This window comes from Apodemus sylvaticus, chromosome 2 (assembly GCF_947179515.1).
Source record: "Apodemus sylvaticus chromosome 2, mApoSyl1.1, whole genome shotgun sequence".
NCBI lineage: Eukaryota > Metazoa > Chordata > Mammalia > Rodentia > Muridae > Apodemus > Apodemus sylvaticus.
In genome coordinates, this window is record NC_067473.1 from 147,074,498 (window position 1) to 147,089,461 (window position 14,964).

At 38.3% G+C, this 14,964-nt stretch overlaps 1 protein-coding gene across 7 annotated transcripts in view; it reads left to right on the forward strand.

The window, feature by feature from the left end:
- The window catches only part of Pparg (peroxisome proliferator activated receptor gamma), a 132,355-nt gene that overhangs the window by 82,584 nt on the left and 34,807 nt on the right, over positions 1–14,964 (forward strand). For 6 of the 7 annotated variants that reach the window (XM_052174594.1, XM_052174589.1, XM_052174592.1 and 3 more), the window contains 2 exons: positions 375–544; positions 10,701–10,839. In XM_052174594.1, the coding sequence (XP_052030554.1) occupies positions 375–544; positions 10,701–10,839 (309 nt within the window). Of the gene's footprint in view, positions 1–374; positions 545–10,700; positions 10,840–14,964 lie in introns of those variants that run through there. The other variant, XM_052174595.1, reaches the window with a different exon arrangement.

The window sequence follows — 14,964 nt, forward strand, 5'->3', positions numbered from 1 at the left end:
AAAATCCATGATCGCAGAATGATTGCCAGATGCAGCCCATTCTCTTGCCAAATAAGTTGCACCTTTTCAAACCCTGTGCTATGTCTGTGGGAAGCAGTGGGGAGTAGGGGTGGGGGCGCACTTAATTCCCTTGCTTTTAATTCCCTTCCTGCTTTATTTGTGCAGGTGAGGCTCTGGGGTGTTGTGACTTGCCTGAGATGATAAAGTCTTACTTTTCCCATCTGAGCACCAACGTTTCTTCTTGTTCCCCAGCACCATTCCTGAGACAGTAAAGTTATGGCATAAAAATAAGAAGGCCACCATGGAAAGCCACGGTGCCTTTTTAAGATTGTTTGTCATGAGATAACCATCTTCTCAAATTTTCCCATGCACAGGTGCGATCAAAGTAGAACCTGCATCTCCGCCTTATTATTCTGAAAAGACCCAGCTCTACAACAGGCCTCATGAAGAGCCTTCCAACTCCCTCATGGCCATTGAGTGCCGAGTCTGTGGGGATAAAGCATCAGGCTTCCACTATGGAGTTCATGCTTGCGAAGGATGCAAGGTAAAAGAAAATTTAAAAAATCATCCTAGAATTTTCTGCAATTTTGCCCATTCCATTTCCTGTTATAAACTCACTCTAAGAAATTAAGATAAAGTTGGGGAGGGGTTGGCAGAACTCATTCTTCAAGTAATATAACATTTGAAAAGCTAATAAAAGCAGAGTTACTCTCTCTCTCCACTTCCCCTTCTCCGAAATGATCCTTTCAGGCATCTCAGTGAACCTTGCAGGGTTTGTTTTTTTTAAAAGACTTATCCAAGGTATCCCAGAAAGACAGTGAGTGATGAGCCAGAACTAGGAGCTAAATGTTCTCATTTCTCTAACATGATTTTCATCATGCTATATGATCTCTTAAGGAAGTAAGGCTTGATAGATTGTATATGTATATACATCACTTGACCCATAGACTAATGCTGTAATAGTAAGCATATTTCTATATTAGCGCCATAGAAATTGTGAATAAGAGGCATGGGATCACTTGGATAGGGGCTTTATTTATTCCCCAGGACTGCAAAAGGAAAAACAGAATTATGGGTTAGTGAGGTTTGTCCCTACCAAGCCCTAAGTTAGCGCTGTTCCCTTAGTCCAGCACCATACTAAGCTTTGTGTAATGGAAGGGCAAAAAGCAGCAACTGAGCTCCTCCCTCATGGAAAAGAGTATTTTGGAAACTTAGGAATATGCTGTCCCAGTTATAAGAAAAATACATTAATATATTCATTTCTATATATAGTTTTAAAATAACTTTAACACACTCAGAAATAAGATAGCATGTAACTTATCATGTACTGGAAGCCATGGAATTCATTGTTTATCAGTATTTACCATATAAATACTGGAAGGTGTGGTGGCGTACGCCTTTACTATTAGCACACAGGAACAGATACAGGACCATCTCTGGGAGTTCTGGAAGTGTGCTCTCCATAGTGAGTTTCAAGACAGCCCTGTCTCAAACAAAATAAAACATAGATAAATGAAACAACTACCGCTTCACTCAAGGTTTTTCTGTAAAATAAAGATGACGCACACCAGGTAGGCATGAGTTAGGACTTTTGGGCTCTAGATGGATGACAGACCAATAAAGGAAAACTAATTTTTATGAAATTCATAACCCTCAGCAGATGTGCGTGCGTGTGTGTGTGTGTGTGTGTGTGTGTGTGTGTGTGTGGTGTAAAATTATTTAACCACATTCTACAAACATTTTCTCATCTACAAAGCAATGAAATTTAGTGGGATTTGTAAGGTCCTTTTAGTCTAAAAGTAATCTAATATGGCAAAAGATACAAACCAGAGCTGCCCCTGCCACTTTCTCAGGCATAGCCTTCCAGTCACATAAACACTTCAGCCCTCAGTCACCTTATGAAGAAAATAATTTGATTAGGTTGGCAGCCAAGGTCTTATATATCTCTAAGGTTTGAATTTCAAAACGAGTCCTTGGAACACTCCTGGCAAGAGATGCTTTCATTTAAAACACCAAAGCCCATTCATGAGCCTGGCATGACAGCACATGCCTGTAATCCCCACTCACAGGAGGTGGAGGCAGAGGGATGGCAAGAGACCTTGTTTCAAAAAACAAAAACAATGAAAAGAAATCAGTCTGTGATTAAAATATCTGTGAGTCAATCATTATGCACAACCAATAATCTAAGATCCCTGTAAGGAAGAGCATACATTGTATTTCATGAGTAAGGTTTACCCATTTCTTTTTTGAGTTGATAAATTCTGAGCCATATTTATCTGAAAAACCCATTCAGTTTGTGTCGTGCTGGTCATATAGGTTAATGAGTATGAACTGTATGATCATTCAGACTTCGTAGTAATGTATTTCCTGTATGTTGGTGGAGTACCTAGAAAATTAAAACTTACAAGCAAGTTCTGAGACTCAAAAGTTTAGTTCCCACTTACAGATGTCTACTTCCGGTCCTGGAGCCTGAAGAACACAACTTAAGCACCAAACTGCTGCCTCATTCCAAATACATCAGGCCAGTGGCTGTCACACTCAAAGATGTCCTCTTAGCTTAAGACCAGTACCCATGAGAACTAAGGAGAAAGGAGTTAGCCAGTGTTTTTTGTCTTACCTGTACAGAGTTTAAAATGTACCTTGGCAATTTAATGTTCGCCATTTCCATAGAATATGGGATAGTCCCATAATTAAACTTCATTTGACCATAAAGCTTGTGGACTCATTTATAGATCAAAAAGGATATTTTGTAAGACAGCTGTTATGAGATGCCAGTGGGGGGAGCTCCCATTTGTGATTCCTGTCAAAAGGCAAACAGAGAAGAGTAAACATACTGGAGTTGATTACAATGAAATAGTGACACGTTCTTGGTGTCTTGTGGTCTTACCCAAAATAAAACATCTTGTTACTAAGAGCTTATATGTGACTTAGAGCTAAAAAGAACTTTTGCTTGCTGCTTGTAAATACACCTTTTGTTTTGGTTGTCTCGAGTCACCAGTGTTTTAGGCCCCTTTATTAAAGAAATGAAATGCCTGAGGCTTCATACTTATAAAGAAGAGATTTATTTGGCTCGTAGTTCTGGCCCCAGGTTGAGAGTTAGCAACTGATAATTCCTTTCTTGATGGAGAATTTTAAAGTAGTGTAGGACTACAAATGTTGAGAGACGGGAAGCAGGATTGTGTGTGTGTGTGTGTGTGTGTGTGTGTGTGTGTGGTGTGTGTGTTGGTCTCTCTTCCTCTTATGAAGTAATTAGAATTCAATCACAGGGACTCCACCCTAATGGCCTTATCTAATCTTAATCACTGTCCAAAGGCTCCACCTCTAGCCTCCAACAGTCAGATTAAGTTTCCATCCTCTTCCACTTCACATAAAGATTAAAACTTAACACTTGAACATTGGAGAGACACACTCAAAACAGAGCAATCATATTTTGTAATCTTTTCTAAAAGATCAATTTGAACTAAGATTTATCTAAAGCTCTGAGTGAATACAATCTGCACTACAGTTCAACACATCCTTCTTCTACTTCTGTGTTGGGTCATATGCTATCTATGAGTAAATGGTTCAAATACATTCTTGCCTGCCTAGGTCAGCTCAGTAACTCAGCTCCTATGGGCTAAACTACTTCATGAGAAGGCTGCATGCAATCCCAGCACATAACTTTCAATCTCATGGTAAAATCAATACCATGCTAAAGACTCACCTTATTGTACATGAAATTTTGTAAAAATTAAAGAACTGTGGAGCTGAAGAGATGACACAGTAGTTAACAGATCTAGCTGTTCTTCCTGAAGACTCAGGCTCAATTCCCAGCACCCACATGGTAGCACACAGCCTTTTAGAACCACGGTTCCAGGGATCTGATGCCCTCTTCTGGACTCTGTGGGCACTGCATCACAGAGAGCAAAATACCCATACTCCTAAAATAAAAATAAAGGGGAAAAAATGAAATACTTGGACCATCAACAGGTAAAAGTGAACCTGATCATCTGAGGTACATACCTAGAACATACTTAAAGGTGGAAAGAGAAAATCAGTTCCACAGACTTGCTATCTAACCTACACACAGACCATGGCACACAAGTACCCCCCCAAATAACAACAACAATAATAATAATAGTTAAAAAAATAAAAAAAATTAAAGAGAAACTTGAAAAACACTCTAAAAATACATAAACAAAAGAAAGAATCATTTTCTTAAAGGCAAATAGAAAGACATTGAAGTCAATGTATAGACTTCTGAAACAGTAAACTACAAACTTCATTACACTTTCACTGCACAATAATCCAAAGAGTTGACTGTTAAAAGAATAAGCAAAATAAAAAACTCATATGTAAAATACTCATTGTTTTATAGACCCTAAAATAATAGAGTACTGGTAGAGTTAGTAAATAAATTAACAAAAAAACACCCAGTGATATTCTTGTGTCTTCCTCTTGAAAAAAATTGAATGACATGAAAAAATTACTTATCATAAAATTGGAGGGGAATAACAGTAAAAGCAAGTTCTTGTGTATATATTCTGTATATTTCATATTAAGAATTTGTATGGAGGGTTGGGCAAAGCGCCATACACTATTAGTCCCAGCACTTAGGAAGCAGAAGCAGGCACATCTCTGTGAGTACAAGACCAGCTAGCATTATACAATGAGACCTTGTCTCAAAAAAAAAAATCTGTATTAAATCCATAAATGATAGTTAAGCTCTTACCTCTCTTACCTCTTAGCACTCTCACCTCTCTGTCCTCTTGGGTTCTCCTCCCCTCCCCCCTCTCTCCACATGATCATGGCTGGCCTCCACTTGTCTATTCTCTCTCTCTCTCTCTGCCTTTCTCTGCCTCCACTACCCCATTAACTCCCATCCTCTGCCCTAAATAAACTCTATTCTATACAAAAAAAAAAAAAATGATAGTCAGGATGATGACTCTTTAGAATTGAAAGGTGCCAAATCTTCCAAAAATGATGTATTTTGGGTATATATCATAGGAATTAAGCTAATTTTTTTATTATTATGGCAATCAAAATTTCTCATCAGCATGGAGTAGGCATTGCAAGTTAACTTACTGCTAATCACCAGCATTGGCACAGCCATAGACCTTGGGACCTTTTGAGAGGTAAAGGGTTTCAATTACATCAGGTTCTATATAAGACCTATTCTTTAGGATACTGCTGATCTCTGATCTTGAAAGGAGTAACAGAATTCCAAAACATCAAAGACAAAACAAAGACTCCCTGGCAGGACTTTCCTGGGGAGATGCCCACAGAACTGAGAAGGTGCTGTGCTGCCATGCTTGGAGCCATCAGGAGAAGAGCCGAGTTGGGCTTTCACGTGGAGCCAGGATTCTCAAAGGCATCAGGAATGTCATAGCCATGTCTAGACTTCCAGAACAAGCATCTTCAATTTCTCTTTGAAGAAAAGAATTCCCTACTTAGACTTTGTAGGTTCCACAGTTTATGGTCAAAAGAAAACTTTAAAATAAAACATCAGAAGCTGCATGATAAAGCAATAATTCTGTAACATGTATTAGGAAAAATCAAAACTGGTACTGATATCCTCTCCCCATCTCCCAAAAGCAGGTATCAGGATGGCCTGGTACAGGGTGTAGAACAGACCTGTAAGACTTGTTTTAAAAGGAGCGGTGGGAAGCAAGCAAGGAACCAGCCACACAGACCCCTCAGGAATGCCCAAGCTTAAAAACCAGGTCACGTGAAACGTCTAAAAGTTAAATATATAATTATCACAATGAAAGAGCCAATGGAAAGCTCAAATGGTGTACTTGACCAATAGGGAAACATAGCATATAAGTCGCCAAGAATAGCAGTGTTCATCCTGGATTGGTTAATTTTGAAGGCTCATTAAATTCTCAGAGCTGGTAGTATTGTTGAGAGTTTTTAAAAGTTATGCTTTGCACTAATCAATATCAGAGTAAGCCAAGCAGTGGTGGTGCACACCTTTAATCCCAGCACTTGGGAGGCAGAGGCAGGCAGATTTCTGAGTTCAAGGCCAGCCTGGTCTACAGAGTGAGTTCCAGGACAGCCAGGGCTACACAGAGAAACCCTGTCTCAAAAACAAATAAACAAACAAAAAATTCAGAGTGAATTCCGAAAAGTCCTTACTAGTCTCACTAATAAATATTAGTAAGGAATGCTTGTTTTTACTTTTATCAGTATAATTTGGTTTTTATGTGGTCTTGTTTGATTGGTGTTCTGATTTTTACATACACAGTCTTTTTTTGGGGGGGTTGGTTTTGGTTTTGGTTTTGGTTTTTCCACGACAGGGTTTTTCTGTGTAGCCTTGGCTGTTGACTGTCCTGGAACTCACTCTGTAGACCAGACTGACCTCAAACTCAGAAATCTTCTGGCCTCTCCCTTCCAAATGCTGGGATTAAAGGTGTGTGCCACCACTGCCCCCCCCCCACTATATACAGTCAATATTTATAAACAAATAGGAACAAGAACAGGAACATGGACAGCACAAAAGAGAAGTTCAGAAACAAAAAGGCTTAAACAAGAAATAACGTAACATTTATCTAATTGGAGTCCCAAAACTGATAAACAAGAGATTCAGAAAACAATCAAGGAAACAAATAAAATAAAATCTGTGCCTACACACACTATAATAAGACAACACAGTGCTGCTAGGGAGAAAGAATGTATACAAGCATCCAGTGAGATAGAACGATTACCATCAAAATCAGTTGACAAGAGACATATCACAGCAAGAATGACTGCACAAACACAACCAGATTCAAAGTGTTGGAGAGTGTGCCTGGCATTGTTCAAGAACAGAAATGTTTACAGGTTTTTAAAAATCATTGAAAAATGCATTTCAGTATAAAGCCAGAGAGGAAAAGATGCTCACAACACATGTGAGAGACATCAAGTAAGCATCCAAGAACCTATGAAGAATGCCTAGTGTCCATTTTAGACAAGATGTCCCATTACATAGAAAAGAGAAGCCAGGGAGCTATATGTTGAGATCACACTTACATTTTACATATAATAGATTCTCAACAAAGCCTGACAGTTGGGCATTGTGTCATGTACCTATCGTCACAGGTATGAGGGAGGCCGAGGAAGAGAACAAACAAGGAAATCTGAAGTCACCAAGCAGTGGTGAGACATTCAAATTTTATAACAGTTTAGAGGACTATAAACCCATCAGGTCATTTTTGAAAATAATCTTGATTATCTTATAAAATATATTATTTGTGTACCATATAATACAAAAATTCTGGCAAGGCTAACCCTTCCATATATATAAATTAAGCGTATACATTGAGCTGAGCATGATGCTACATGCCTGTAATTCTAGTATTCAGATGGTTGAGGCCAGAAGATTACTACAAGTCTGAGGCCAGCCTAGGCTACATAGCAAGACCTTATCTCAAAAAAGTAAGCACAACTTTATAGTAATGCTTCCGTAAACTCACTCAGTAACAGACACCAGTAATTCAAACAGCTGTCACCACATGAGTAGATTAATAAACTGTAGCAAACTTAGAGAGTGATCAGAAGGAGACTGAATCACATGTGAGATTTTAATGAAGTTTTGTTGTACACTCTGGCTGTGTCCAGTGGAAGAGACAACTCTACCCCGTGAGAGTCACAATTTTAAGTGAGAAGTGAGAACGGGACAAAAAACAAGCACTTAGACATTTGTGCTGAGCATTTAGACACTTAGGTAGGTAATTTCTAGGATCTGTTGTAAAGTCACAAGTACTACTAGAAAAAAAATAAAGAGTAAGGACTCAAGGAGTTCCAAAAGTGGGGCACATGCAGGGACAGGAAGACAACATCAGATGAAGGGTAAAGCTGATTGAGAAGGGAAGACGTTACCAAGACTTGTTTGGTTTTTTTTGGGGGGGGGGGGTTGTTTAAAATTTTTTTTATTCGATATATTTTTTATTTACATTTCAAATGATTTCCCCATTTCTAGCCCCCCCACTCCCTGAAAGTCCCGTAAGCCCCCTTCTCTCCCCCTGTCCTCCCACCCACCCCTTCCCACTTCCCTGTTCTGGTTTTGCTGAATACTGCTTCACTGAGTCTTTCCAGAACTGAGTCTCTCCTTTCTTCTTGTACCTCATTTGATGTGTAGATTATGTTTTGGGTACTCCAGTTTTCTAGGTTAATATCCACTTATTAGTGAGTGCATACCATGATTCACCTTTTGAGTCTGGGTTACCTCACTTAGTATGATGTTCTCTAGGCTTGTAACAAAGGGTGCAGACATACAAATACAGATTAAGTGTTCCTAGTCCTAGAATCCAAAATCACAAGACCCTGAAATTTTTTAGTGCCAACATATTGTCATGTGGAAAAGTCCATGGATGTCCTCTTGAACACATTGCAGTCAAAGATGGGTTCAATAAAAATACTGTATAAAGGTATTTTTCAGCTTCTCATGGTGGCACACATCTAAAACTTGGAAGACCAAAGCTGGAGAAACCCAAATTCAGGGGCATCCTGGACTACATAATGAGACTCTTGTCTTTAAAAATCCAAAGGCTCAGTATTTCAGCAATAGCTTGTGTAGCTTGTGCAAAGCCTTGGGTTGGTCACTATTACCACCTTCGGGTTACGTATATAAAGCATCACAATGGAGCCTGTCTTAATACCACAGCACTTGGGAGACTAAGAAAAGAATATTATAAGTTTGAAGCCAGCCAGGCTATATGGTGAGACCCTTTCTCAAGAAAGGGACAGAAGAAGGAATGTAGATAAGTGATAGAGTTTTTCCTTCCATGCACATGCCTGGAGTTAGAGGAAATACTGGAGACAGGTGAAAAGGAATATAGATTTCATGTTTATAGACTTGGATTTATATGTTTCCCCAAGACTAAGATACCTTACTTTGTATTTACAATATGTTTACACGTGTTAAAGCTAATGGAATATTAAGTCTGTATTGAAGAAAGAGGTAGTCACTTGAGGGAAAGAAAGAGATGGAATAACTTCAAGAAAAAACAAGTCAAGATGACGTCATGAATTCTGGCTTGAGAAACAGAGCATGGAACTGCTTCACCTCAATTGGAAAAAGCCACAAGAAAAGGAGCTTATAGGGAGGGCCAGGACTATTAAACTTTCTGGGTTGAAGGACTATTGAACTTTCCAGTAGGGATATCAAGCAAGCAGTAGAGCATGCCTATTTGTCTAGTACTCAAGTCAGGGAGGTAGCTCATTGGTGATATATGCACGAAGCTCCAGGGAGGATGATTCTAAAGAAAGTTAAGATACATGCTAAAGCAAAGCCAATATTGATTGTGTGTGGTCTTATTTTTTAATTAAATTTTATTTTTATTTATTTATACTATTTTCTGTGTATGATATTCAAGTGTGAGCACGCACATGTGCCACAGTACTCATGTAAGGTCAGAGGGCAGCCTAGAAGAGTCCATTTGATTCTTCCAAAATGGACTCTAGGGATCAACCTTAAGTTGTTAGGTTTACATGGCTTTTTACTTATGAAGACATCTTGCTGACCCAATTTCGATTTTTTTTATACCTAACAGGACCAGATGTGTTTGAGATAAGTGAGTTTCATGAAGATTAACATAATAAGAAATAAAAGATAACTGTGGACACACACATACACAAATACACAACACGTACAATGGAGCTGGAAGATACCTCCAATTAAATTTCCTGCAGGTCTATCCAACATATGTAGCAAATTCAGATGAGCACTCTGTTAGTCCCAGAAGGACGCATTTGCATTTTGAGGTAGCAGATATTCTGAGGATTTCCCAATTGCTTCTCATATTATTTCCTGCTATCTCTTTCTGCTTGCAAGCTACAATGGTGATGTATTCTTTCAACTACATAAAAAATAAAACAAATCCTGCAGGAAATTGCAACATGGAGAATTCCAAAAAGTTATTCACATGTGGATTTTTATTGGCCCCAATCATGCTTTAGAAGGAAATGACTATAACTTTGCCAAGCTGCTTAGCACAATTGTGAAGGCTGGGGCACACTGCTGGAATCATTTGCTGAGAGACTGGACTGATTACATGGTATTTTATTTGCATTACATTAAATCCAGAGCACTTCTTAGAGCATGCTGAAAACCAAATGTAAAGCCAAGGTACACTGCATGACTTCAGTGGGATATGCTCGGTGTCTAAGAGGTGAAAAAGAACCCCAGAGGATCCTTCTGTACTTTGGTTTACCGAAAGGACCAATGAACCACAGAGAGTCATTTATGCAAGGCCTCCATGGTGGAACTGTGTCACAAACACACCTTGTGTTTTATGTGTGTGTACGGAGAAGTTTATATATGTGAACAGGTATATTTGTATAGTGCAGTTGCATGTGTATGTGTGCATGCATGTAAAAGATGGAAGGCAATGTCTGAGTCATCCTCATGAACACTGCCAACCATATTCAAGACAAGGGTCTCCCACTGGCCTGGAGCTCAAACTGGCTAGTCAATGAGCCTCAGTGTTCCTCTGGTCTTTGCCTTCCAGTCCTGGGATGACAAGCACAAACCACAGGATGCCCATAGTCTTTCAAAGGCTCCTGAGGATTCATCTCAGGCCCTCAGACTTGCAAGGCAAGGGCTTTACTGTTTGAGTGATCTTTCCAGCCCAGATCCACTTTTGCTGACATCCAAGTCAGCGAGTGTCTTTATCCACACATTGCTGCTTCCATGTATCACATAGACTTAAAAATTGTTTATTTTCCATATCCTTTTGCAGGGTTTTTTCCGAAGAACCATCCGATTGAAGCTTATTTATGATAGGTGTGATCTTAACTGTCGGATCCACAAAAAAAGTAGAAATAAATGTCAGTACTGTCGATTTCAGAAGTGCCTTGCTGTGGGGATGTCTCACAATGGTAAGTGGATACTGAGAACTATGTGTACATCTTGTAACTCTCCTGGCCAATGCCAGGTCTAGGTCAGTAGGCACTAGGACAACTAATGGAAATGGGCAGGTAAATTCTTCTAAAGAGTAGTAAGTTTCAAAATCATCCTGATGAGAGCTTCTTCCTGTAGGCCAGCACCTTTCAGCTTTTAGATAGAATCCTTCATTTGGCTGGGCACCTGCAATGACTAGAGAAAAGACTTAAAACTTAGGGAAAGGATCTTTGAAAAACTGATGTCTTAATGCAAATATAATGATTATCATGATATATATGTTTCTTTGAAATATTTTTAAAACAGTATAAAAGCAGAATTATAATCACGCGTTAGTCATTTCTGCCTGCTTTAAAAAAATAAAAAAATAAATAAAAAACACTGAGTGTCTCTGATGCTCAAAGTATAAGAACCAAGGAACAATATCAGAATTCTGGTTTATGTATTTTTGTTGTTGTCATTGTTGTTGTTGTTTGCCATGCCTTTACATGGTATACTATCCTTGACTTCAGAGAACACACAAACTTGTAGGAAAAAAGACAGAAATATTTGCAATTCTCACAAAACTTCAATGCTACTTCAATTCAAGAGGATAAAATATCATACTTTTTTAGAAGTGTAGCCTGCGAAGAAGCATTTGTATAGTGCATATGAGATCCTGGGGTTCCACCCCAGCATTGGAAAAAAATGACACTATTGGCTTCAGAGAGATAGCAGAGAAGATACATGTGTTCGTGAGCTGTAGCACTCAAGCACATTAATCACAGAAGATCTATGCCTGTTAAAAACAAATTCTCCATTACCATTTTGTTCTGATTGGTTAACTGTCCCACAAAACTAATTTTAGCTGAAACTTAATAGTGTTTGTCAAGTCTTAATCAATGCTTAAAAAAATCCTTATGGATTCAAGAACTAATATATACTAAAGTTATCAGATTAAGTCCAAAGTTTTATTTCATTTGATATCCAATTTTCCTTCCCTCCCTTCCTCCCTCCCTCCTTCCTTCCTTTCTCCTCTTTTCTTTCTCTCATGCAGGAGATCAGAACCAGGGCTATGTGCATACTAAGTGTGCACTTTACCACTGAGCTACACCCAGCTCCGATCTTTATTTTCTTTTGCTTTCATCTCTCGCAAAACTGATCTGGTAAGAAGATAATCTTTGAACTTAGTGTTCATCTTTGTAGACTAATATATCTGTAAAGATTAAATTTGTATCCCATCATGAAGATGTTTGTTTCTCATAGTGGGAACCATCAAGATGCTTGTCAATGAGCAGTTGGTTGATTTCCACCCTTTGAAAGCAGTAAAAGGTGTAGCTGTCTTTATGGGCCAGGTTCTTTAAAGGCAAGAGTGCATTATGAATAGAGCTATCAACAGCACTGGACAGGAAGGGAATTTGGTCCAACTTTCCTCAACATTTGACCACATCTGCTTTGTAGCAGTGTACAACTGCAGTCATTGATTGCAAAATAATTTGCTGGTTTAATTCCATCAATTTCCTTTTTATTTCGAACCTCATAAAACATAAGAACAAGATTTTCAAGCCAAGAGCTTTATTTTAGTTGATGCAATCAAGTTGCAGCAAATTTATTTCATCTTTATGAAGAAATCATTGACTTTGAGGTCATTATCATCAAGATAGTCTAGGAAAGCATGCCAATACTGCTTTTAATGCTATTTGGGTTTGCCTATTCAAAAAAATGTAATTTCTCATATTCATATGAAATATAGTTCCTAGCACTTACAGGCACTGCAACATTGATGTAAAACATATTTTCTATGGTTTACAAGCAAGAACACCTCACATGAAATGGATCTCCCATTGTTAGCATTTGTAGGTAAATAGTATTTAAACTATAAGCTGGGAGTGTAGCCCAGTGCAGAGTTTAGCATGCACAAGACCCCAAAATCTATTCCAACAATGAACACTCCACAACCAACCTGCCCCAATATGTGTCACTTCATTTTTATTTTATCTGTTTTATTTGGAAACAAGGGCTACTATGCAGCCCAGGTCGACCTAGATCTCATGATCCTCCTGTCTAATTCTCCCACATGCGTGTGCCACTCTATCTAGGTTCTGTTACCTCTTTTCTGTTCTTTACCTCTGTTTAGCCCACTTAATGTGTTTAGATTCTCTATCAGCAATGCCCTTGCAATTTTGAAGGGAGATTCTACAGTGACCTTCAAAGGAAGCAAAGGACCTGGAGAGTAATGACAAAAGTTGTCTAAGCCAGTGATCATTAAGTCCTTTCACAGTTGACAATTATTTCATTATTTATAATGGAAAACATAACTCACTGAATTCTTCACTTTTCAACAAGATAGACCATACATTTTACTAGACAATATCAGAGTCTTTCCAAACATGTGGACATCTGGTAAATCAATTGCCTGAATTTGAAAGTTTCTACCTATGTTTTAGTGCCATAAAAATATAAGTTGTGTGCCTGAATCAAGTCTGTATGTGTTATCAGTTGCTTGTCAGTTTAAGGCTAGAGTAAAGACCTAAAGCAGTCTCCCTTAAAAAGTCACATGGCCCATTTCAACATTCTATCTTTAAAGGTAGAACCAGGTGTGGTGATACACTCCTGTAACTCCAGACTCAAGAAGCTGAGGCAGAAGGATTTCCATGAGTTTAAACCCAGCCTAGGCTACAGTGTGAGACCCTGTCTCAAAAAAAAAAAAAAAAAAGCAAAAACAATCAAGCCAAAGAAGAATTTTTAGTTTCAGCTTACAGCTTTGGAGGTTCTAATCTATGATCATTTGGCCCTGTTGCCTGCAGAGAAAGAACTCATCCTTCAGGGAGTGCAAAAGAGAAAGAGTAGCGCTGAAGCAAAACAGACGCCTCCAAAGACACACCCTCAAGCACCTTCCCACCTCTGAAAGGTTTCACCACCTCCCAACAGCAGTCACACTTGAACACTTGGGTCTTTGGGAGTCAGTATAGACACAAAAGGTAGCATATAACTGAAGCTTTTCTATATGTGACATATAGAACTTGCAGCGTTGCTGTGCCACAGACTAGTGCTATAGAGGATATACCTTTAGAATCCCCCTTGCTGGAAATTTCTCAAATACCCACCACCAGAATGAACTAGGAAGAAAAAAACCACTACAGGTTTTCCTGTAAATGAACAAGATGAACATGTGTTCCAATTATTTTTATCATGTAATAATCCATCATTGTTTCTTGTCCCATAGATTGCTTAGGAATCTTTTGCATCATTGAGCACCTTTAGAGAGAAGCTCAGAATGGAAGTGCTAATGTGTGTAAAAGTCTAGCTCCTAGGGAACCCAGAGGGACCTGTAACTTACAGGATGACTACCGTATGTCTGGGAAGGGAATTTGTTGCTTCTTCAGTCAAATGGATGCTTGCATATATTTCTTTACCTTTTAAAACCATAACTTCTGTTGGAAAGATCTGCTGGAACATCCCCAGTATTTACCATATTTAAAAATATATATTGCTTTTAGTTAAAAATTTTAGTCATAAAACATTTTGAAGTGTGAATATTTCATTCTCAGAGATACTTTTTACATATAAACTAAATAACTAAGATTAGGGTAAATACATTTTAAAAAATAATCTAAAGTAGAAAAGAATTAGCTTGTGCTACTAATGAGTCATTCAGTCAGGTTTTCCCTATAACACTGAAATTTGATAATTATGTTTTTCCTGTGTTTCAAAGTTAGTGAAAGCTTTGTTGAGTAGGTTATCCTATGATACAAATAATGTGGGTTTTTTTTCCTTTTATTGGAGATAAAAAAAACCTGACAACTTTAAAAATAGTTTCTCGGTGGTTTCATAAAAATCAGAAGGGAAAAAAGTGGTTTCACAATTTTTTGTGGCACTCAGCATTGTCTGAGGCAGTTGTCCCAAGGCCTGGCAAATAGCCCTAGTATGTCCTAGTATGTAGCATGAAAGCCTAAATAACAGATTTAAGTGTTTTTGCTAAAAAAAAAAAAAAAAAAAAAAAAAAAAAAAAAAAAAAAACAAAAAACAAAACCTCTCTGCTGTAGTTTAGAACTGAAATGAACCCAAAGTCCTGTGTTAAAGGCTGACTTGCCAGTGTCTGGTTCTACTGGGGAGGTGGTGAG